General features: G+C 49.2%; 1 protein-coding gene across 1 annotated transcript in view; it reads right to left on the bottom strand.

Annotated features, from left to right (window-relative positions):
- The window catches only part of POLR3E (RNA polymerase III subunit E), a 1,464,556-nt gene that overhangs the window by 61,287 nt on the left and 1,377,739 nt on the right, over window positions 1-25,530 (bottom strand). Inside the window, exon 19 of the mRNA XM_069645613.1 lies at window positions 14,955-15,032. Within this exon, the coding sequence (XP_069501714.1) occupies window positions 14,955-15,032 (78 nt within the window). The remainder of the gene's footprint in view (window positions 1-14,954; window positions 15,033-25,530) is intronic.

Raw genomic sequence — 25,530 nt, 5'->3', positions numbered from 1 at the left:
CGAGGATCCCAACACATGAACGTGCGGTAAAAATCTGAAGATGGCTGCCAGAGGCGGTGCTTAGGTAGAGGGCAGTCATTGGCTGTGGTCAGTATGACGCAGAGACCAGTGATTGGTTATTACTACGAAAGACAGATCAGAAACGAAACTGATACTGGTTTTTTCTTTACCGAGGATTCCCAGCCTGACGACGGGGAATATTCATGAGCATGTGAATCCATGCCAGACCCCATGCTGGAGAACCAGCCCTTCCAGAGAACGGTGTGTGTCGAGGAAAGATGCGTCTCCTCTTGCCGGCCTACACTTCCCCGTAAAATTGGCGTTTACACGTGGAATAGTACAAGGGTGTTGCCATAAGGAGGATAACGGGTACGCAATGGCTGGGTTAAATGGCAGGTTACGCTCAAGCGGGGGACCCTCATCCAGAAGATCAGTGAGCTCTTACTCTGGGAGAGATGAGGTAGACGCCTTCAACCAGAGGGTGTCAACAAACCTGTCAACCAGAGCCCTGACCTTGACGTTAGCATGTGTATAGGACTGGTGTTGTTGCAATTCTAGATCTGGAGAAGTATCCAGGCCACTAGCATCCTGTAAACCTTTTGCCAGGGCCAATAAATCAGCTTGGTCGTCGAAAATCTGCACCGCTGGCCCCCGTGTAAACGGGGTCAACCTGATCATCGACGCTGAAGATGGACTGCATCGAGTCAAAGAACCCTGATCTCGATAACGGCACAAACGAACCATCGCTGAGGGCTTGATCGCCTACGGAATAGGCTGAGGCCAAAGTGGCTTTTGATGCAGCGAGGGACGGTCATACGATGGATGGACGCTTTGGGACTCGGCCTTCTTGCGATTTCTGCCTAGCAGGTGTGATGCCTGAAGGAGTTTTCGACTGCGCCGACTGAGTGGCAAAACGTGCCGTGGGGGGCACCGAGCGCTGCTTTTGCCACCGAGAGCCGCACCTGCAGTAGCTTGCCTTTTAAACATTTCGAGCATAGAAGTTTAAAACGTTCCCACTGTTCCCGAGTGGTCGGCTCGCAGAGTGCTTAACTCGTTCCGACAACGAGCTGGACTTGGGTCGATGGTAGTGGCGCCACTTCTTACACTAGGAAGACGACGAGGAATGGCTCCTGGAATGGGACTGTTTTCTGGTCTTCTTGCGACGTCGTGCCTTCTCCTTGTCAGGGGTGGAACCCTCAGTCTCAGCCTCCGAAAGACCAGACAAGTGACCACGCCAGAGACTTGGCAGACAGTCGGCCCAAGGCCAGTTTCCCGGCCTTTTCAGTAGGGATTTCGGCTGCATCTTTGTGCATGATGAGCAGGCCTCTGTGTCGTAACTAACACCTCGACACCACAGACAGATGTGGGGGTGGGTCACAGACATTTTGGCCTTGCAATCCCTTGAAGCCCGAAACCCTGTGAGATGACATTGTGTCGAGGTTTTCAGAGGAAAACATGCAAATCGTACAAAAAAAGTACAATAAACTTAAGTTGTGTTGCTGATGCAGCGTGCAAGTGCGCAGAAAAAAGGAACTGAAGCATGGGGCGCAGTGACGTGCTCTATATACAAAGCCTGACATCACTTCTGGAGCCAACGATCGAGAGCCGTACAAGATGGGCCTATGGCCGAGTCGAGGTCCACTACGCCCCCTGGCGAAAAGTTTCCCAGCAGCAGAGCTGGATGATGGATATCTATCAAGATGAAGAATCTGCGGGACAAAAGGAATCCATTGAAGCCCATGAAAATGTCCAGGGACTTCATGTTGCAGAGCCGAGGTGGCAGTCAGCCCTTTGGCTGAATGAACACAGAGACCCTCAGGCACATCCTTTCCAGCCCCATCATAGCAATCCGCAATGCAGAGGATGATCCACCTTGACAGACTCTGTTTGGTCACATCCCTGCCAGCACAGGCACCAGCATAACTAACAAGAAGCTGGTCATCTTCTCTTGTCTTTGTCGCCTGGGAGACAAACAAATGACTTCAGTCTTGGTAATGTTATGATTCCTCGCCCGGATTCTTCATCTCTGATATTTCAATCTAAAGTGCAGCTGTTCTTCAGATACTTTCCGCCACAGGAAACGCAGCATAGCTCACAGTGTGCCTCTACGCACAATGTGTCTGACAGGACGTCGGGCCTGTATAGTTTGAGGAGCTGCACCCTGTGGCCTCAGTTCCAACCTTTTCCCCCAGAAGTCTAATGTGGAGGGACTGCAGGACTGATCATGTACTAGCTATCTGCCAAGAGAGGCAGGTGGGGAGGACGATGAGGAATCCGTGGGAGGAACATCCATCAGAAAGATCATTACAGAGAAGTCAGTCATTTGTTCTTCTAATGGATTCCACCCTCCCACAGAATCCTCATCACTGGTAGAGTCCCAAAGCAGTACGAAAATAAAAAACACTGGAGGACTGCCCTACCAAAACTGCCACCCTGGCCTGAAAGAATCCAAGCAGTAATGTTTTGCAAATGTGTGCATAGACGCCCACGATGCCACCTGGCACATGTCCAGGAGAGGGACTCCTATATGCTGGGTAGAAGTGGCAGTCACTCTGGAAGAATGGGCTCAGAGAACCTCAGGCACAACCTTCCTAGCCTGTTCATAGCATTCTGAAGTGCAGAGAAGGATCCAACTTGACAGGGTCTGTTTAGTCCCAGCCCTGCCGTTGCAGGCCCCAGTGTAACCAATGAAGCGTGTCATCTTTCTGGGAGACATAGTAGCTGATTGACCGCACCCGGTCCATCCAATGCAATCATTCCTCTGACTTGGAAGAATGAGGGAGGAAAAACCACAGGAAGATGGATTTTTGAGAGAGTTGAAAATCAGACCACTTTGGGAAGAAGAGAGTCACCTTCTCTTTGGAGAAAACCAAATCTAGAGTTTTAGCAGATAACGCCTGAACCTCACTCACCAGTTTCCCAGAACTGATGGCAACCAGGAAAATCACGCTAAGTGTGAACAATCTAATAGAACATGAATGGAGGGGCTCAAACAGAGCTCTCATAAGGAATGTCAAAATCAAATTTAAATTCCACGGAACAACAAGTTGGTGTGGAAGAAACTTTACACAAACCCTGTAAGAATTTGACAGTGTGGATTATGTAGAACAAACCTTGTTCCAGGGGCCACTTGAAAACCAAAATAGTGGCGAAGTATTCCTTCACAGTGACAATCGGCAGGCCTGCTTGGGACAAGGAAAGCAAAAAATCCAAAATGGGGGATAACGGACAAGATAAAGGCTCCAGATACCTTTCTCGGCACCAAGACAAAAAGCTATGCCATCTGCAGGCATAAATAGACTTTGTGGCAGGTCTCTGTGCTGAAAGGAGAACATCAAGAGCGCAGTCCGACAAGTCCCACTCATTGTATCTCAGCCTCTCAGCAGCCTATGTGACGAATCACTAGGTGTTGTCACTTCTCTCCAGGGGAGTCCCTTCTCATGAGGCTAAAGGGTTGCAGCCACTACCCAATAGAGGGAGAGCTCCCCGCCCAGGGATGAGGACAACCACCTAGGGTATGAGCCATTTCATCACAGCACATACCCCCAGCCTCTCTCCTCATTGTATCTCCATCCTCACTCTACCTCTATGTACTATTGTCAGGTCAAGAATATTGGGACAAGGAAGAGTCATAAGAGTTCTACAGATCAGAGTACTGGGACAAGTTGGCCTTGCGGAGGAATGAAAATCGAAGGACCAGGGTATTGAAAAGGGACTTGAATCCTATTGCCAATCACTGCCAAGCAACCACAATAAACCTGAAGAAAGCACCAAGAATCATTGAGGAAGTTCAAGGCCATGGATAAACAGACGTGAGAGACTGTAGGTGCGTGCAGCATCCAGCGCGGGAGATTAGAACACGCTGGAGGTACAGAGAAACATAAGATCCTGGCAGTCAAACGCATCTTGAGCTGGAAGGGTCCGCGCTGAAGCAGTTACGCGTGGACAGGTAGCCAGCAGGCTAGAAGAAGAAAGAAATAGCCTGAACGCTGTCCCTTCACCACAAGGAAACCTAGATGCTGCAGACGTGTCACAACCACACAGCAGGTAAGGGGTGACACGAGGGATCCGGAGGGGATGCAGGGACGTGGGTGAATCCTCTTCCTCATTACCGTAATTGGGCTGAAACCACAGACTACCAGGGAAGGGCCAAGGAACCCAGCCCCAAAGCAAGGGCCCGAGAAGGGAAAGTCCCTCAGCAGACGATTGCTAAAATCAAGGGTAAAGAGAATAATATGAGTCATCCTCCTTGTGGCAGTAATTAGCAGAATAGTGAACCAAGTACACAGAGTCCAAGAAGAGAAACCCGGGTCGAGGATCCACGCACACACCAAGACACAAGTAATTTTCCTTGTGGCAGTACATTGACGTTTAGCTAACCACGTTTGCCGAACAAAAGACCAACAACCTGGGTCTGGGACCCAAGCACAAGTGGAACGGCGGAGACAATGGAGTAAACAGGGAAAGGGAGTCATTCCCCCTGGCCTTTTGACTACGAAGCGCCAAAGTAACCTTTTGTATCAGGGCAAGGTAGGCTTTCCCCCAATACATCAACGAGATGAGCAGCCGTCAGATGCCGTTCTCCAGAGCCCAGCACCACAGTCGCATTGCTTCTCTGCATAGCGGTAAGGACCCCACACTACCTCGTTTGTTGAGCTAGTGCATGGCTACAGTGTTGTATGATTATGCTCAGCACAAGCAGAATACCGCGAGGAAAGGATAGAGCTCGCGCGAGTCGTGGAGCCATCGAGTGGACCCTCCCAGATGAAACAAAATCATCATGACAAAAGATTTGCGGTGAGGAATACGATCCAATCCACCGACCACAAAACTGCTTTTCAAGCCTGGCAACCATCTAATCGCCAGGAATAGCATTGAGGCGGAAGTACTGATCCAATGACTAGAACTGCCCAAACCACAGTGTTAGGTGTGCTTTCCCATTGCACACACAACGAACAACTCAGAATATGTCAAAAAACTTTCTGTTGGGCGCACAGATTTGGTCGTTATAAAAGAAGCAATTGGTCGTGAAGAAGATGATGTATGAAAGAAACAATCATTGAAACCGGTTGACCAGATTTTCAGATGTCCCCCGACTAAGGGAGACGCACAGTGAACTTGAACAATTGGGAATCCTAACCAACAAAGTGGACATTCGAATTGCTTTTATGTGAAATTGCATACTCTCAGAACATTAACCCTTGTGTAGACTCCGGAGAGAGAGAAGGAGTTTTGAAGGAGTACAACAACAATTTGAGAGTGTTATTTATATGCTTAATTGTTTTACTACTATTGGCTTTGAGAAAATCAGATTAACAAGGGGGGTCCTGGGAGTCCCTCTGCCAGACATTAGTCCTGGTTACGAGAGACTTACCCAGAGTCTTTAGCTCACTATTTTTCACAGAGAAGAAATATCCTAAACATATCAGTCTTTGTCCTGCCCTGGGGCAGTCCAGCACCGAAATGCTAGGCAATTCTCCTCTGAACAAGAGTACCAACAGCATCCCCAGACACGTGTTTCGGTCTGGTTGGACCTCATCAGTAGGGAGGCGCTGTGCCTCTCTAAGAATAGTGAGCAAAGGGTCCACGCCTGGATTCCCCTAGTAACTTAGGGTGAGACCCAAAGTTACTTAAATATGCAGATTAACAAGGGGGGTCCTGGGAGTCCCTCTGCCAGACATTAGTCCTGGTTACGAGAGACTTACCCAGAGTCTGTTCAGAGGAGAATTGCCTAGCATTTCGGTGCTGGACTGCCCCAGGGCAGGACAAAGACTGATATGTTTGGGATATTTCTTCTCTGTGAAAGATAGTGAGCTAAAGACTCTGGGTAAGTCTCTCGTAACCAGGACTAATGTCTGGCAGAGGGACTCCCAGGACCCCCCCTTGTTAATTTGCATATTCAAGTAACTTTGGGTCTCACCCTAAATTACTAGGGGAATCCAGACGTGGACCCCTTGCTCACTATTCTTAGAGAGGCACAGATCCACCCTACTGATGAGGTCCAACCAGACCGAAACACGGGTCTGGGGTTTCTGTTGGTACTCTTGTTCAGGGGAGAATTGCCTAGCATTTCGGTGCTGGACTGCCCCAGGGCAGGACAAAGACTGATATGTTTGGGATATTTCTTCTCTGTGAAAGATAGTGAGCTAAAGACTCTGGGTAAGTCTCTCGTAACCAGGACTAATGTCTGGCAGAGGGACACCCAGGACCCCCCTTTGTTAATTTGAGAAAATCAGACACTTCGCGGAGGGCAATTAAATTGTACATTGTGCGACGCCTAGTCCCACACGAACTGCCTGTTTGACCAAAGCACGCAGCTTGGGGAGATCAAAATCCCAACTGCAACTTTTAATCAATGTTGCCTATATCAGTGTTTTTGAAAAAGACAATTGTTAGCATTTTGCCCCAAAGCTATCCCATTCATTGTTGGAGTAGGGCGAGTTTCCCTCTATCTATCCCTTTTTAGGTAGGCGGTGCTACAGCACTTTCTAGGGCCAGTAAGCACCATGAAGGGAAAGGGTCTTCTTCCGTTTAAGGAGAGTGTTAGGGCCACATGTTGATAGGCTATTAACTAACTAGCTCAAAAGAAGCTTATTCCGATTTCTGTTTTGTGTGTTAATATTGAAGAAGATAACAGAAAGGACAAAGTACCCCAGTTTTGAGTGACTTATCTACATAGTTCCCTGTATTGTTTACAGTGTTTGTCAGGATCAGCACAGTCTTGCGTTACACTGATGGGAGGAAGGCGACCAGGGCCAGTCTGATCACCCTCAGCTCCAGCAAATGTATGTGTTCTCGAGACTCAGAGGGAGACCACAGTCCGTTCACTGTTAGTTCTGACAGGTGAGCGCCCCAACCCGTCAGAGATGCGTCTGTGAACACTGTCACCTGGGGCCAGGGTTGACAAAACAGCACACCCCTTAGCATGTTGTCTCAAGGCCCACTACACAAGATCCAGAGCCACCTGGTCCGAGACCTACAGAAGGTCTGACATGTCTAAATTTCAGGGCCACTACTGGCGCAACCTCACCTTTGGGATCACTAGGAAGCATGAGACCCAGAAAGGCAGAAGCCAGATCTTGGTCTTGGGATTTGAGGACAGTGGCCATTCAAAGATGATCGCCACTCAATCCTCTGGCGGGAATTCTTTGTCCAGACGAGTATCCAGGACTGCTTAGATAAATCGTAGCGACTGGGACAGAGAAACCTGAGACTTTTTGTAGTTCAGGGAAAGGACTAAGCTGGGCAGTAGTGTGCATGTGCAGAGTAGGTGCTCCGACCGACAAGATCTGGGGAGCTTGCTCGTATGAGCCAGTCGTCCAGGTATGGAAAGACATGAATGCTTTCCCTCCTGAGGGGCGCCGCCACCCCTGCTAGCAGCTTGGTGAGAACCCCAAGATCCAAGGAATGTCCGAATGGCAGGACTTTGTACTGGTAGTGATGTTGGCCCACCAGGAACCTTAGGTACTTCCTGTGCTTCAGATGGCTAGGCACATGGAAGTAGGATTGGAGGATTGGGTCCGAAAGGGTACCCGAGCCGTCTTCTCTGGGGAGTCCCTGGAGCAGTGACACTTTTTAGAAGAGGACGAAGAAAGCCAGTGTGAGGATCCGCTTCGGGAGCCCTCTTGCAGTGCTTCTTCTTGCCATTCTCTTTTTCCTTGTGCAGGGCGTGACAACCCTTCAGAATGCTGATCCTCACCATACGACCTCCAACGAGACCGTCCTACTTCACCCTCGCCTTGTGGCCATAGGTGAAAATCTTTGCTACTCGTTACCATAGGGTCTTCGGGTGCATGGACTGGTACAACCCACAGTCCTGGGTGTCATGCTTCTCTCCCAAGTAATACAGGCAAATCTGTTGCAGATCCGATAAGACATTTGCTGGTAGCAATCCGTGTACAGTTTGAAACCAGAGCCCTTCGAAGGGTTGGGCACAGTCTCGCAGAAATTTAAAAAAACTTGGCAAGTGTGTTTCTGATAGCGAACAGAGTGAGCAGTAACTGAGGCCACTGGGCATGGCGCATCCATATTAACTGGCCCCAAAAATGTTGTGTGGGCGCACAGAGACATCGGGTGGAGCCACGCTGTGCCCCCCTGGAGCTGCGCTGTGGCTAGGATATCATCGATGAATAATCTGTTGGAGGAAGGCACCCATTAGAAAGAAAAGATGCCTGTGGTTATTGGTGTTTGCATAAAAACGTACTGAGATTGAACTGCCACCTGGAGAAAACATTTTACTCACTGTAGTGACTTCTGTACTCTTAGTCCATAGTCCCCATTCCTCCATACTTATGGGAGTCTGTCCTTTTGGGATGGGACCAGTACACTTTTGGCATAGCAACATTAATTTCCCCTTTACATTTTCATAGTGTTGCACGTGAGGTACTGAGCAATGGGCGTGGCCAACCCCTGCCGACTCTGCCCCTCGGCAACACCCATCAGTCCTTCACTCTGCAAGATAGGAAACATGACATTTAATTGGGGTACGGTGGGCAGGGCGTATGGAGGAAAGGGGACTCTGGACATTCGTGCCTTCCTTCTCTTGCAGTGTGCTGGATGCTGCCTCCTCCCTGCCCCCCCCCCCAACCTCTGCACCAGAGTGCTGCGGTGCAACATCTCACTAGGGCGAGACCCGCAGCGTGTGAAGTAAGCAGCTGTTGTGCTCTGACCTTTTCTGTCGTGTGGCAGCAGAAAAAAATAAGTTGTTGCAGAAGGAGAGAATAAGAATTGTTGCATCAGCGCTGCACAATCTCGCAGTCTGCATTTCTAGCTTTTTCCAGGCTTTTGCGTGTGGGCCTCATTGTGCTTTTTCAACTTTAGCAAATGGCTGCCTTCATCCTCGGCACTGGAGTGCCTCCGAAGGTTGCCATGGAGCATTCACAACAAAGCTCCTGATTGGCACTTCAAGAGCTTTTTTCAACCCATCGGGAGATGGCTGGCGAGAGAGCCAGCTCTCTGCACGAAGGCCCTACACAAAGGCCACTGTTCTGGCTGTTGCTTACCATTCCTCATCCTCCAGCATGCTGTACGCCTCTTCCTCCCCCGCATAGCCTTCTGCACCGGAGGGCTGCAATGCAACATCTCACTAGGGTGAGCCCCCCCCAGGGAGTGTAGTGAGCAGCTGTTGTGCTCGGACCTTTCCTGTGGCAGCAGAAGAAATAAGTTGCTGCAGAAGGAGAGAATAAGAATTGCTGCATCTGCGCAGCGCAATCTCGCAGTGTGCATTTCTGGCTTTTTCCAGGATTTCGTTTGGGCCTCATTGCGTGTTTTCAACTTTAGCAAATGGCCACCCTCATCCTCCGCAATGGAGTGGCTCAGAATGTTGCCATGGAGCATCCACAACAAAGCGCACTGGAGTGCCTCCGAGGGTTGCCATGGAGCATCCACAATAAAGATCCCGATTGGTCCGTCATGAGCTTTTTGCTATCGAGAGCCGGCCCCCGCAAAGGCCTTACGCAAAGGCCCCTGTCTGGCCCTGTCCTGAGCAGGAAGCCCCCCCCCCCCCCCAACTTCTATTTTGCGGAATCTTTGCTCCACCCATCACAGGTTACACTAATCTGCTTCCTGCACCCAACACCTTGACTATGTGCCACCACCTTGCCACCTGCTCTGGGCTTTAATTACTCCACCTGACTGCCCACTGACGGTTGCCTCCTTTGGCTCACACCCACACTGCTAACGGTCTCCTACTTTAACTTGCAATGGCTACTCACTATAGATTGCTCTTTTAGCTGCCTCTTGTGCCTAACCCTTTTTAATCCTGCAGTGGTGCTCCTTCCCTAAATCAAATCGTTGTATGCTTTTTAAATTGCTTTAACCTCCATTTTAGGGCTTTTGTGCAAAGTCAAATCTAGGTGTGCTTTTTAAATTGCTGTAACCTCCACATTTGTGCAATTTCAGTGCTTTTGTGCAAAGTCAAATCTAGGTCTGCCGGCTGATAGGCCGCCTGGTGCGCTATCTTGTGCTTGTGCAGTATCTAAGCCTGTCCCACCACTCTCTACCTCCCTCTATGGTCCTCTCTATCCCTCCTATCTACTCTAACTGCTATGTTATCACATCTCCCCTCTCTCACTAAGTCTGGAAGGAAAATGTTAAAAAAAAGATCTCCTTTCATGCAATCCTGCATTACCCATCATAGACACCTATGTCAGTGCCACATCGAGATAAATTGTCACTGACATCCTCTTTTCTGTCCCCTCTTCTGACCTATGGACACTGCGTACGATCTCTATGCTCTCCACTTCCTCAACCATTAATGGTGGCACTGGATGGGAAGTTCTCTTGGCTGGCTTCTCATCCTCGAGGTGCATCATTAACATCTATCACAATGGCACTATCATGACCCAGGGTCCTCAACCCAATCACATCCTCTTTGACCGGTGCCAGCCGTCTCTCATTAACTTCCTTCCTGCTCCTGCTACCCCCTCCTTCCGCTCTTGCAGCACCGCCTTCACCACTCCCGACAGGTGTACCAACCCCTGGATCCCTCCTCAGAAAATCTTTAAGGGTGTGACTGGCTTTACTTTGCCACACTTAATACTTGCTCTGCTATCAAACATTCTTCCGACATCTGCCTCCTCAAAGACTTTGATCTCGACGTCTTCGCTCTCACCGAGACGTGGTTCAATGCCAGCTCAGTCACTGCTTTTGACTCTCTTCTCCCCGATGGCTACAAGCTCATCTCAAAGCTGCGTCCCAACCGCACTGGCGGTGGTGTAGCCCTGATCTTCCCTGAGTGGGACCATTCTTACCCCACACCCACCCAGCCATACTCCTCCTTTGAAAGCCTGGTCTGCAAGCTTGGCAACTCTCCCACTTCGTTTCTGACCATTGCTACTATCTACAGGCCCCGTGCCCCATCTTCTCCCTTTATTTCAGAATGGGTGGATTTCTCTTCCTCTCTCCTGACCTCCAATCTTCTTCTCCTGGTTGACTTCAACATCCACTTAGACGCAGTCACAGCCTCTACCTCTCTTCTGTGACCTCTGTACCTCTCTCCCTCCCTCTCTATACTCCTCTCATCCACTCTGATATCCTGCTCTCTATACCAATCTCCACCCCGCTATCCTGGTCTGACCACATTCTCCTTTTCTCCCACCTGGGAGCTGTCGAGCCCTCTGACCGAACCTACCCCAGCTCTGCCAGCCTCGTTTGCGGACATCCGTCCAATGAAGCAAGTGTGAGTTGCTGGTTTCACTTCCACATTCACCCCCCTCCCTCCTCCAACTATTAACTCTGCTCTCAACAATCTAGTGATCACTATCACCCATACTATCAACATTCTTGCCCCTGTCATGAGGATCCGCCTGAAACCTGCCTCCAATAGGAACACCTGGTATGACTCTGATCTAGCAACCCTGAAACGCAAGTGCAGAGCTGCTGAACAGAAGTGGCAGACCTCAAGCTCCTCCTCTGATAAACCGGCATGTCGCCTTCTCAAAAGGTAATATCGTCTCTCCATTCGCTCCAAGGAGAGGGCTCACATCCAGGCACGCGTCTCTAGAGCTTCTGAAGACACGGCTGAGCACTAAAATCTGCCAGGAACTAGAAAATCCATTTGCAATCTCTACCTCGCCTCTTCCTTCCCCAGACCCTCTGCACTGCACTGGCCACCCACGTCACAGCTAAAACTCAGGACGTCTGAGTTCTCGCTCATCTTTCCTATCCCCCTCCACACCCCACCCGCCTTTGGCCCTGCCTCCTCCTTCATCCATGCTTTCGTCATTTTCTCCTATCACACCGGATGAGGTCACTAGAGTTGTCTGCTCTATGAAGGTCTCTTCAAAATAGGTCTCCCCCCTGTTCTTCCAGAACTATTAAGTACAATATTGTCTCCCTTGCACTTGCGGACCTCTGTAATCACTCTCTTGCCACTGGGTCATTTACCTCTTCCCTCAAGCACTCTCTTGTGCACCCCCTCCTGAAAAAGCCTTTCGTCGACCCCTCATGTCCAGGTAACTACCGCCCCATCTCGCTCACTCCCTTCCTTGGGAAACGTCTGGAGAAGTTGGTCTTTCCTCAACTGACCCAGCATATGAGCTTGTTGGTTGCCTGCACAACCATCAATCTGGATTCCGAGCATCCAGAGGCACGGCAACTGCTCTCCTGACCACCCATGAAGAGGTTCTCGCATCTCTTACTCCAACTCTCCTGCTGTTCTCATTCTACTCTCTCTCGCCTCCGCTTTTGACATGGTTAACCACTACATCCTCATAAAACTGCTCCACGATACCCTTGGTTTCTCGGAGCGGGCACTGGACTGGCTGGTCGACATTCCCAGGTTATCCTGGTTCTTTCTCCTCACGCTCCTCTATCTCCACCTGGAGTGTTCCCCAGGGCTCTAACCTTTCGCCCTGGCTCTAACATTTATCTCGCTCCTCGTGCTCACATTATCTCCAATTTCTAGCCACACTTCCAGTGCTATGTAGACGACACCCAACTCTTCTGCAGACTACCCACTGCATCTCTTCTTACCTTCTCCGTCAGTCCTGACTGCCTGTCCGCTATCCAGTCTTGGTGTTCCTCCAATGAACTCTGTCTCAATGCCAGCAAGACTGAGATTCTTCCTATCAGGACTCCTGTTCCCTCTTTTCACCCCTCACTCTGGCCCTCCCGTTCCTCTGAGACCAGAAACCTGGGAGTCCTCTCTCTCTCTTTCATTCATTCCTCACATCATGGACCTTGCCAAGAAGGACAATTTCCAACTCTACCTCCTCAGAGGAATCCTCACTTTCCCCCAGAAGCACAATGTCACCAGAGCTCTGGTACTCTCCAGGCTGACTACTGCAACAGCCTCTTCCTTAATCTGCCTTCTTCTATCCAACCCCCCCCCCACCCAGCTAACCCAGAATAGGGCTGCAAGACTTATCCTTGGCATTAAGTCCAGAGACCGTATCTCTCCAGCCCTAACATTTCTCCATTGGCTCCCAGTTGCTGCAAGGATCACATTTAAATCCATCTGCATCATCCATAAGGCTGTCTGGGGCCGGGGACCACGCTATCTGCAACTTGCTCTCAGATCTCAAGTTCTGCAAACACCTCAAGATTTTCCTCCTTTCCTCTCTCAGTCCCGTACTAAACCCCACAGTAGCTGAGATTGGTGGCCAGGGCACTTCTGTCCGATCGCCGGCAGCATTTGCTCACTCCCTACGCTACTCGGCCTGTGCTGCCCAATAATAAAATAAAAGAATTTACTACAGTGAATAACATTTTCTCACTCTTACGCCCCGTCCCCTTTCCTCCTTACTTATGGGAGATTACAAAGAACTAATCTGTCTGGGTGGTTGGAAAACTTATTTCTAACAGAAAGGTTTTGCAGAACTGCCTGACCAAATCCACCATCCGATCTGGCTGCTGTATTCATGCAGTAGTGTTTGCAGAACACAGAACAAGAAGCCCAAGTTGCTTTACAAATTACTTCCCATGGAATGTTTCTTTGGAATGCCACGTGGGAGCATGTAATCCCTTAAGCACAGATTTGTTCTGAAGCCTGTATGCCTCTACAATGCAGGAGACGATCCATCTGGTGATCAAGGCTTTTGAAGCCTGCAAGCCAACTTATTGTCCTCTGAAGAAAACCAATACAACCAATCTGCTTTCCTGAATTCCTTGGTACAGTCTAGATAGAATTTTAACACCCACCTGACAAATAGGAATTGAAAGGTCTGGTGAGCCAATAATAGCTTTGATAGCAGACAGATATGTATGAAAAGATTGGATGTTTACTCCTGTCGACGCCAAGATACAAAAGATAGAAAGCCGTCGAAAGAAGCAAGAAGATGACTGAGGGATTGCTCCATCATCCAGAAACAAGTTCACTTGCTCTTGTAATGTGACCTTGTTGACTGTTTCGTAGAGGCCTGCACAATAGCAAAATTACCATCTAAAAGCACCAGGCCGGCAAAAGCTAGTTGCTCAGGTACCAGGCTGCCAAGTTGACTGATATCAGGGAGGGGTGGAACACCTTCCCTTCCTGCTCAGAGTAGGTCCTGAGTCACAGGGAGGAGACACGGTCCGTGAACACGGACGTAGGGGATCAAAGTACCAGATACCATTCGGCAAATTTGGCGCCATCAGTATTCGAGTGCAAAGCCTGGACTTTCTGAACTTTGAATTCTGGTAATCGGCGTAAATGCCTAGCATGCCTCGCCTTCCCAAGGAATTTGGAAAGCATCCCACCTAAGGAATGCTTGTGGACACTTGCAGTTTCAGAACGTTGCAAAACGATACAACTGAGGATGACCCCATTTCAGTCTGAGTAGTCTTGGCCAAATGGAAGCAGACCAGCTTTAAATGACGATGTGGTGCCAAAAACTTCCCAGGCCAGCCTGAGAGCAGGCCAAAGTGGAGAGGAAAATAAGGCAATCAATTAACACAGTTTTATTAGTCGGAGGGGGCTTGCTGTGCATCCCTTTCATGTATCATTTTACCTGCTGACCTGGACCGACCTTTAAAGGTGTCATAAGTATGCCCAGTTTTGGAAACACAAACATGCTGGATTTTAAAGCATTAGTGATCACTGTAATAAAACTCACTAGGAAAGGAGAATAAGGAATTAAGACAGAATGGAGGTGAACAATAGTCATTTCACACATGTAAAGCCACAGAAATGTCCCACAGTAACACAAGCTCAAGGAAGGATACAAAAAATATGAAGGCATGCAAACAAAGAACATTCCTATTGCATAGCAATGTGTTGAGGGAGACAAGAGTGGGAGGGGTTGACGAGGAAGGTCATGAAACAAACAATGAACCCAAGCTTTATACATTACTTATCTTTAGTTCAGTAATCTCATGAATGTCATTTTAAACTTCAGTTCCTGTGCACCACTTAATCAGTAAGCAGCTTAACCCGAGAGTGTGCTGAAAAAACAGAATGGGAGCAACACTGCAACGAATCAAAGAGTAAAACATCTATACTGTGTGCCCCGCCATTCAATGTGTGTCCATATTACCTGGTCATACACGTCACCAAATTCCCAAAGTGCAAAAACCTTTTGCTCATCGGGAGCAGCAGCACAATGTGGAGGAAACTAGAATAAAAGATAGTATAAATTATTCTTTTGTAAAAACAGACATTACTACAAATCCTAATTAGTCATCAATGTACTAAAAGCAATGATATTTGAAGAACAGCAATTCGCCTCGTATTTTATTGTTTATCTTGATGAAAAATGTAAACCTTTGATTCCCAGAAAACTGAACAATCCCTTTGCAAATAAATATTGTTTTGTCTTCTAGAGCAAAAGTGGCAAACAGTTCAAAATCAAAAAATGCTGAAGATGTAAAGGCAGTCGGGAATGCAACCTCTTACAAATGCACCTTACATGTAATGACCCAAAATAAATAATACAAAAATAAAGCAGTAAAAATATGCATTTAAAATTAAAAGGCAAACATAAAAATTAAGCAGAACACAGGAGTAAAATACCTATAATCTATTTAAATAGTTTGAGATTTGTAAAGCACTCATGACATCTGGAGGTGTCTTTAGAGCATTTTAAGGAGAGGTGTAAATACAAAGCGAGGCAACAATGTTGACCATAAACTTAGATACTATGGTTCCGCAAACTTGTTGGTGTGTTCTGAGGAAATGAGCCAAGGCCAGACTTTAAGGAATATATATATTTTTTTTTAAATAAGATGGTTAATTTGAGCCAAGTCGCACATTCCACAATGCCACCTAGTAGCCCTTGTTGGAAGATCGCCATAAGCAGCCACATCAGCAAGGCATTGCGAGTATGCAAATTAGCCCAAATGCAAACCTTTTTGCTCCAGGAAATTCTGTCTTAAAGAGCAATGCTACTTTGCATTTGGGATCATTTGCATACCCACAATGCCTTGCCGATGTAGCTTGGAACTGGAGGTGAACTTCCAGCAATGGCTACTAGATGGTGTTGTGGAATGTGTGACTTGGCTTCACATTTCAGGCGACAGGGTTTTTCAAGCCTTTCTAAACCCACCTTAACTTTCTTGGTGTATTGTATATATATTTAGATACACATTTTTACTACTGGATTAATTTTCAAATATAAAATCATTTGAGTGAGGTGAATGTTTCCTAAAATGCATCATAATACATAAAAGTTATAAAATATTTACGAGTCACAGTTCACATGTTTGTCACAGATAAAAACTCATCTGGTTAGTTAGCTGGGTTTGGTAATGCCAACGAGTAACAGTACATTGCAAAATTAAGCTGAAGTATACATAGATGTTTTATATGATGTCCTTAATCATTTTCAATTCCATCAACCGCCTATTCTGTGTTTTCAGCTCCCTGTTTGCGCAAGAGCTCTATACATGAATCACCCGTTTCAAAGGAGTTCATTTTCGGTGTGATTCCACTTTGGTCTGTCTCTTACCCACCCAGTGCAACACAAGATGCCTTTTCTTATCCAATGCAATTCACTTTTTAGACGAACCCAGTGGGAGAGTCCTCAATTTTGTGCTGAAACCACTGAGATTTTGGAAATTTGTGTCAGAAGCACTCCGTTTCCAAAGGGATGTGAATCTTCAAAATCATTTTGGGGTCTCTGAAAACTAAGCCGTAAAAGCGCTTGACCAATGCACAATCCCTAATTAAAAAGGTATGAAACAGTCATTTTCATGAATGTCATATGGCGCTACATATCATCTAATAAGGATCAGGCAAAATATAATCTGGAATGTTGCCTGTATCTCTATTGCTTGAGGTTGCATACATGCTTGGTGACAATTATTAAGACCCCACCAGATGTTTCATCCATAGGTCCCTAGCACCGATGGGTGAAAACCATTGTGACCACAGTATTATAGGATAAACTGACATCACAATTGTTCGGCAATCACTAGCATATAGCAAGTAAATGTGTTAATCAGTTCCCAAACCTGGCATTGCATTACACACCGCTACTATAGGCACCCTTAGCTACTAACATTGAAATGTTGTCTTGACTGGTCTACCAATATCTGTTGACCGATTACCAAATGAACTTGATCTGATGCTTTGAAGAAATAACTCTGAACTCCACATTTTCAAATGCAAACTAGAAGGGATCTCAACATAGCACACAGATTACTTCCCCGACTTTCTAGGTTTTTGAACCCCTCTGTTAGGCCGAAACCTGTGCAGTTCCCTTAGGGATCACTGCAAAATGTTTAAGACTACAGGTGTTAGCAGTACACCCAATTGGTAGCAGTGTGCACCACCCAGATTTACCTAGTAGCTGTGGCTGAGCAGTTAGACTTCTCTCAAGAAGAGTTAGGCAGTATATAGAGTATAGACATTAGGTACAAAAAATACAGTAGCACAAGCAAACACTGACCAGAGCTAATACACTGGCACTAATATGTCAAGCAAGTTCAAACAGTCACTAGAAATACTTATTTGCAAAAGAGAGGTGAGCGCGTAACCTTAGATGGCACTCCAATAATTCATTTTTAAAAAGGGAGAGAAAAGGCAGAATTAGGAAAACACACAATACCAACACTTTTAAAGAACCACAGCAAATCAAGAAAGGCAGGGCCTACTGTAGAGCAAAAAGTTCATAGGCCAGGCCCACTCTTGGAGAGAGCAAGGCGGAAAGTGCCCAAGATCACACAGTTGAAGTACACTTTAAAAGTCTTTGCAGATAGTTCAAAAAGGAGTTCGATCAGTTCAGAAAAGTTAGTTAACCGGTCCGAGGTCACCCCAGGATAGAGAGTCAAGGATTTACGGGACACCTTGAACAGTCTGTTGCAAGGGAGACCAGGCGGGACACAGTACCTGAAATTGTGAGAAAGCGCCAGCGGGGGCAGTTGTTCCTGGCAGCAAGTGCAAGTCAGTGCTTCGTCCAGGGGAAGAGAAGATCTCGACATGGAGGAAAGCTGGAGGTCGTTGCACTGCCAGGGAAGAAACCAGCTGCAGAGTTTCCCGGTTAAAAGGTACTACCCTTTTATTTGCAGTAGTGGTGAAGCGTGGCTATCCGGCCGCCGGGGTGCTTGGCACGGCCGATTCGACTACGAGACGATCCAGGAAGGCGAAAAAAGATGAACTGGTTAGCCCCACCAGCTCAAAGGATCTTCTTTTTTGGTAGCAGAGTGCTTTTTAGATCTTCACAATATCTCAGGTTGAAAAGAAAACCCCAGGAAGGAACAAGCGAAGGCAAGGGAGCAGAGAAAGAACCCAGGAATATTAGGATCAGGTATTGAAGTGCCAGGAGGAAAAGGTGGAACAGAAAAAGGGAAGAAGGCAAGAAAAACGAGAAGCGCTGAGCAAAGGCACAAATACCTTGGAGTTGAGACGCATCGTCTCGATCCATCCGCAGCTTGATATTGCCCGCAGGGACGGAACCGTAAGTAACGCCAGGACAGCGTTGAGCATGCTGTGCAGGTTGCCATAGAGAGCATATTGTGGCAACACACTTCTTGGTGAAAAGGGACACCATCTTAGAGTGGAGCAGGCATGAACCGCAGCGAGGGAGCATTCTCCATTTGGTCCATAGTAATGTACATCCAAAACGGGGTTTCATGACAGTAAGCCCCTTCCGATGTTCTAGCCCCTCGACCTTCCCTGGATGCGAACGGTAAAATTGCTGGACAAGTTGAGGGGGCATGAATGCTGCGTCTTGCATCACGTCACTAAAAGCTTCCACTTGTGCCCGTAACACTTCAAAGTCAATGACGCTCTGGCCCTGGCAAGGACCTCCCTGCAGTCCGCCGGCAGCTCGTATCCTCTGAATTCGAAGGCTGCAGGAGCCAAGCGATCCTGGGTTGTGGTGCAGGATTGCGCCTTCTCTTGCAAGCAGATCCGCGACCACTGGCAGCTTAACCAGGGGCGACGCCGACATGCTGAGAAGATCCAGGTACCAAATCTGCCTCAGCTATGCCGGGGCGACGAGGATCATCCTGTATCAGCTCCGTTTGAGATGATTGCTGCCTCCCTGAAGGGATTGCATCCAGAACCTGCAGAGTCTGATCAGATAAATGCACGAGGACATCATGCCGAGCAGCAACTTGATGGTCCGCACCGTGACGATCTTCAGCGTCAACAGCCGTTGCACATTGCCCAAAATGGCCGCAATTCTTTCCTCCGAAGGGGCGCCACGCAGGAGACCGTGTTGAGCCTGGACCACAGGAACAGCGGGTCCTCCGATGGAATCAAGCAGGACTTTGTATAGTTCACAGAGAACCCCAGATCCATCAGCAGCCGGACGGTCCTGTCCATGTGTTCGACGGTCATCGAGGTACGGGTACACGTGTATCCCTTAGAGATGTAGATGGGCCGCCAATGGTGCCAGGCACTTCGTAAACACCCTAGGTGCCGACTTCAGTCCGAAGGGAAGGGCCGTGAATTGGTAGTGTTTTCCCTGTACAACGGAGTGCAGGAACTTCCGACACTTCTCATGAATGGGGATGTGGAAGTAAGCATCCTCCAGATCCAGCAACGATAGGAAGTCAGACTTCCTCCAGTTGGCCGAGCAGGTGCTGCAACGTGACCATCCTGAATTTCTGGGACTTTAGGAACTTGTTTAAACGCTGCAGAATGAGCCTCCGGCCCCTGGTCATCTTCTTTACTAAGAAGAGCCCCGGAGTCGCTTTGGAACCAGCTCTAACACCCCTTTTCTTAGCATGTCCCATACCTACTGTAGGAGCCGAGGGATGTGCTGCCGCTGCCGGGCCACCGGTGGTATCCGCAGGCACTTCTGCTGGAATTCTAGAGTGTGTGCGTGGGCGAGAGTGTCCAGCACCCATCGGTCGGTGGAGATCTTGTTCCACTCGCTGACGAAGCCCGCCAGCCGGCCCCCTACCGGGGTGCATGGGTGTGGGTCCAATGTCCTGGCTGGTTCAATCCTGCTTCTGGACCTGCGTGCCGCCTTGGGAGCGACGACGATGGCAGCCACCTCTGAAAGCCTTGAAAGGACGCCTGTAGGCCTCCTGAGTCAAGGAACGGGAGGGCTGGCGGTACGAGGACGATCCACCGCCCTTCAGGATCTCCCTCCTGAGGCACAAAAGGAAGGGCGGTGTTGCTGCAGCATGCCAAGGGCCCGGGCCGTCTCAGTGTCGGTCTTGATGGCCTGCAACGATTCATCGACAAACTTCCCAAAGAGATTGTCCCAGTCGAACAGCATATCCAGAACCCTCATCTGAACTTCCTGCCAAAGGTTGGTGGCTTTCAACCAGCCACGACGACAGAGACAGATGCCATTCCCCATCTGGCGGAACCCTGCATCAGCGATGTCCAGGGCCACAGTGATGGCATGGTCCGATGCCACCTCGACCTCTTGGAGGAGCTCCAACCAGTTTGTCGTTGGGGAGGAATCCCAGCAGCAGGGCCATCTTGCTCCATAGCTACGCGTTGTATCTGGCCAGGATCGCCAGGTCATTCGCTCCCTTGGCCGTCGTCGCTGATTAGATCACCTTTCTACCCACAGCGTCCCCCCTTGATGTCCGGAAGATGATGGATTTACCAGTCGCTGAGACGATAGTCTGGGGAAGGCTGCGATCACAGGAACTTGGGTGCGGACTCACACACTCGGTACTTCTTCTCCAGTCTGTCTTTTTGCCGAGGCAGAATTTTTCATCAGTGCCAGGCCCTCATCCCAAACATTGTCAAGGGGAGGCACTGCCAGAATGGTCTTCCTCTTAGCCTCTCGGCGCTGGTAAAGGAACCCTTCCTTTTTGGTCTCTTCTGGCGTCAGCTGGAAAAGCTCTGATGCGCGGGCAACCATCGAGTGGAACGATCCCACTTCGTCCGGGGGATACTCCCTCAGTGGTGGGGAAATGCGGATGTCCGTGTCAGTCGGCGTGTCCGTCCCCGTATCCCTAGGTGGGAAGGGTATGGTAAGGCAGTTGATGAGGCAGCGTGGGTGCCTTTTCCTCTTCTTTGCCGGTGGGGGGCCCGGTGCCACTGGGGCCGGCGGCGGGGTTTCCCATCAGCATCCTCCTCTGGATCTCGGACACCAGCGTGTGGAGGGTTGACAGGATGTCCAGCGACACGACCCTGGGAGGTGGAGGGGGAGTAGGCTTTTTGGGCCACTCGCCCGGGAGGAAGGGCCACTGTGGGTGTCGTAGGGGTCCCCTGGACCGGGTCAGCCCCTTTCGCCTTTGAGAGGGTGGCTGCCACTAGCTCAATTGAAGACGACGACTTCTCCTGGACCACCTGGGCCTTCAGGGGTAGGTCGGACAATGTATCCTGTGTCATGGCTTTCTCTGGCTTCTCCCGCAGCTTCCCAGGGTTAGCCGATTTCCTCTTCGAAGAGGAGCTGGAGCAATGGATTGAGACGGAAGCAGACGGCGAAGATGAGCGCGCCCTGCTCGTTGCGGGACCCGCTTGTGCGGCGACCCCAACAGAAAAGGACTTGCGGTGCTTGGTCTGTGTGATGTTTGCTTTCCCGACCTCCGGTTCGCTCCAGGTCATCGGGGAACATTTGTACGCCTCGCTCGTTCTCTCACACACACACACACATAGCAAATAACATGCTTGACTCATTGTGTCCACTGTTTGCGCCGGAATGAAGCTCTTCCGGGCAAATCTTTATTTCGCCCTCGTCACGTGGCTCGGGTCTCCCCTCGCCCCACGTGATAGAGTCCAGCGTGGCTACACCACATTTCTCCCAAACTTAGAAGGCTTGATTAACACAACATTTCATAACAATGTCTCTTACGGGTTCTCATCTATGGTAGATCCGATGGTAGATCCCTTGAAGCACATATCCGTGTAGCCGGGACGATGGCCGTGGCCTCTCTCGAAGCTGATATCTTGAGTGCATTCTCTCAGGTGGTTCGGTTTTGTGGAGGCATGCAGCCTGGGTGTCTTGTCCTCGGACAGAACCTGGCTTGAGTCAATTTGCGTGGGTGCGGTCTCATCCGCTTTTGCTGGCATCTCAGGATCCACTGGGGGATCTCCTCTTGTTGTCCCTGTATTCGGTTGCTCCTTCCACAGTGTTGCTGGAACCTTCCTGAAATGAGGTAGGTTTAGCGTCACCACTTCTGTCCCTAAGGCGGCTGTTACCATGTTGTGGTTGGCACCCTGTACTGTCTAGGGGCGTTACTCATGTCAACGTCATTTTCTTTTGGGGTGTTCTGGTATTCACCCACATGGTAGCCCCCGGCCCCCAGCTGCAGTTCCCGGTGTTGCATATGTCGGGCTTGACTCTCTTTCTCAATCCGCCTGGCTCACCTCTCCTTTATGAGTGGTATGTCCGGGTCGGGGTTCACCAAGCTCGGGTGTAGTGGTAGTTCGGCTTGTATTGGCATTCCGAACATCAACGCTGCTGGGCTTACTCCAGTGGATGTGTGAGGGGGTTTGTCTGTGTGCTCGCCGGAATCTATACACTGCCGGCAGCCAGGGCTGGTTGTGGTCTTCCGCGATTCTTATGGTTTTGTTTAGGCACCCTGTCAAATGTTCAGCGTCACCGCTTGCTGCGGCCAGCATGGGTTGATCTTCTTATGTTTTACATTCAGGTTGGTGAGAAACTGCTTGAGTTCTTGGCTGGTGAATGGCGGTCCATTGTCACTTCAGTTTTCTGGGTAACCGTGTATGGCGAATACTTTCTCGAGGGCGGTGATGACTGACTCTGAATTCGTGGACTTGACAGGCTCCAATTCCGGGTATCTCCTAAACTCGTCGACTAGGACGAGGAGGTACCCCTCTCCTGCGATGGTACAAAAGTCCATGCTCACCGACTCCCACCTCGTGCGGCTCCTGGGCACGCTTTTGATGGGTTCGGTAGTCATTAGACTCCTCGAGGATTGGCATGCAGCAGAGGTTTCCACCAATTCAGTCACGCGGTATTGCATCCGTGGCATCCACATTCTTGATTTCAAATACGCTTGGGTCTTCACTATGCCTCGATGGCCCCTGGGTGCTTTAGGGGTCTGTCTTCCAGTGTCTCAGGTAGAACGATTCTGTGTCCCTTCAGCACAATGCCTTCTTCAGATATTGTGAGATCATGGCGGATGCCAAATAGTGCCAGTAGTTTCTCTTGGGCTGCTGTGGTGCGTTGTGCTACCGCGCTCAAGTAGTTCTTCCAGTCGCCTGATTGGGTGGTCTGAATGGTTTGTTGCAAACAGGTATCTGTCTTGGTTCCATCTGCCATTTCCTGCAGTGTTAAAGCTCATGGGAGTGCACAGGCAATCACATGGCACACACGCTCCTCCGTCTCGACCGCCTGTTACTCCTCACGTTTGATGGCGAGACAGGTAATCAGCCGGATTGTCTGCTACGTCTATATGCGACGTCAATGTTTGACAGCTGTAGTTGGAGCATCCATTTTTCTAGCCGTGCTGGGGGTGTGGGACTGACCCCTTGAAGATCAGTATCAGTGGTTTGTGATCTGTGAACACTTTGGCCAGTTGGCCTACTAGATATACTCTGAAGTGGCAGCAGTCCCATAGGATCACCAGTGCTTCCTTCTCAATGTGGGCATAGTTTTGCTCGGTCTTTGTTAGAGCTCGACTGGCGAAAGCAACTTGGTATACGCTGCCATCTTTGTCCACTTGTGTGAGTACTGCCCCTAGCCCTAGTGGGCAGGCATCTACCAGGAGTTCTGTGGGTCAGTCAGTATTGAAGAATGCCATTTTTGTGGTGCTGGATAGCGAGTCTTTTATGCGTTGGAACGCTTGTTGGTGGTGTTCTGTCCATTCCCATTGCTTTTCCTTCTTCGTGAGCTCCCTCAGTGGCGCTGCAAGGGAGGCCAGATCGGGTATAAACATTGCACAGTATGTAGCCATACCCATAAACTTCTCACCTCAGACGCTGACGTGGGGGCTTTCGTTCCTTTGATGTCCACCCACGAAGGGCCACCACCAAGGGTTGAGCCTGTCTGTGCCCATTTCTCCAGCAGCTGCTTCCGAGGGCTGGAGCCCCAACTGCTGCACCAGCCCCTGATCAAGGAAAAGCGGGCTCATCGTGATCTACACTGCACCTTCCCATGTATTGAGGGTAAGCGCTACCACCCAAACACTGTGCTACCTGCTGCCTGATTCTGCCTGTGGGCCTATCTCTAGTGCCCTTGCCGATCCACACTATCTACATTGACCAGCAATGCTCGCATGCCACGAGGAACCTGTCTAAAATGGCGGCGTTTGTTTTTGTGTTGCTAAGCAATGCCCGACGCCTTGGATAGGCTGATCTTCATCTAATTCCGTGATGCGTTGTCACCGAAAGGCGTGAGCCGTTCCACCCACGAAGGGCCACTGCCAAGGGTTGTGCCTGTCCGGGCCAAATAGGGTCTAGGGGCATGCTGAATTTCCTGCATACTGCCTAACTAATACTGCTCTTGCCTCACCATACGAGCGCACTCCGCACTTTTGAACTTTGCAACACCCTCACTAACTGTATGCCGGTAAGAACTATACCTCTGACATTAAAATGCCTTGCAATGTCTCACTCCTGATTGGCCTTGCTTCATTGTAATAGCCGCGCAAGTCATATTCAACCGTTTTTGCCGTCACATGTATTCTCACTCATTCTGCCGTCTGTGAATATTCCCACATCTTGCGATCTGGAGTACCTACCCCATTTTTGATCAGAGCATCAATTTGCCTCGCATTTGCTTATTGCGTGATTCACCACTGTTCCCATCTCGAAACTCTCCCCTGACAGGGTAGGAAATGTACCTGCTGCTTCCTGCTTGTATCATACCACCTACCAATTGTTGTAATTGTGCATTTACCTCTCCGTGCAACCGCATTTACCCTATTGCTACTCCAACGCCACTTTTTGGATATAATCCCTTAGCTCACCCTATTTGGCATACCGCTAGGTCCGCCATCTAGAGTGTTTACCCTAAATATTGTGAACCTGTAACTATTCAACATATGATAGTACTAGTGAGCAGACCTAGATGTATTCTGCCAACGACGTCTTGCGTTGCTTGCCAGACCTCTAGCCATGTTACATGTTCCATCTAAAGCTGGTCCTGAATTACTGTCACTCTGTTTAATAATTATCCAAGGTCAATTGGTTTTTACTATGAACACTATGTCTATACCCTTACCGCTTCAAGGAGGCAACAGAACTGCAGCAAACCATGAACTTCATTCCTTCCTTGACTAGCAGACCACTACCACATTCTAACCAGATTAGACCCATGTACTTTCTGCCACCATTCTCTCCCATACAGGATCAAGTACCATTGGTCACCTGTAGAATAAATGCTCCACCAGACTTAATGACGGTGCTTCAATGGATTCAGCGCTTCGCATCCAGACCTAAACCTAATCAACTCTGCCCTACGAGCCTTAGACTTAACAAATCCTCTTCTTCCACCACCACATTATGTTACATTCAGACTCCTCCTAAGCCATACAAAAGGAATGCCAAACCTAAACCCACTGTGGAGCCATTGGTAACTTCCTGCCCTCAACCTTCTATCAGCCCTAAATGTCCAGACCAGAAACCCCATGAAATTAAAGGGGCACTTATCAAATCCAGATCCTTAGTCTCCCATGCCATCAACATCGCTGAATCTATCAAGACTAATCAGTTAGACTTCTTAGTTGTTACTGAGACTTGGCTCCACCCAGCGGCAGGGCCCGGCCTTTTCCTTAGCCATCCCTGACAAT

The sequence above is a fragment of the Ambystoma mexicanum genome, chromosome 2p, assembly GCF_040938575.1.
Source record: "Ambystoma mexicanum isolate Mex_15411 chromosome 2p, UKY_AmexF1_1, whole genome shotgun sequence".
In the NCBI taxonomy this organism is placed as follows: Eukaryota; Metazoa; Chordata; class Amphibia; order Caudata; family Ambystomatidae; genus Ambystoma; species Ambystoma mexicanum.
Note: the sequence above shows the minus strand (reverse complement) of the source record. Positions and strands in the feature narration are given on the sequence as shown.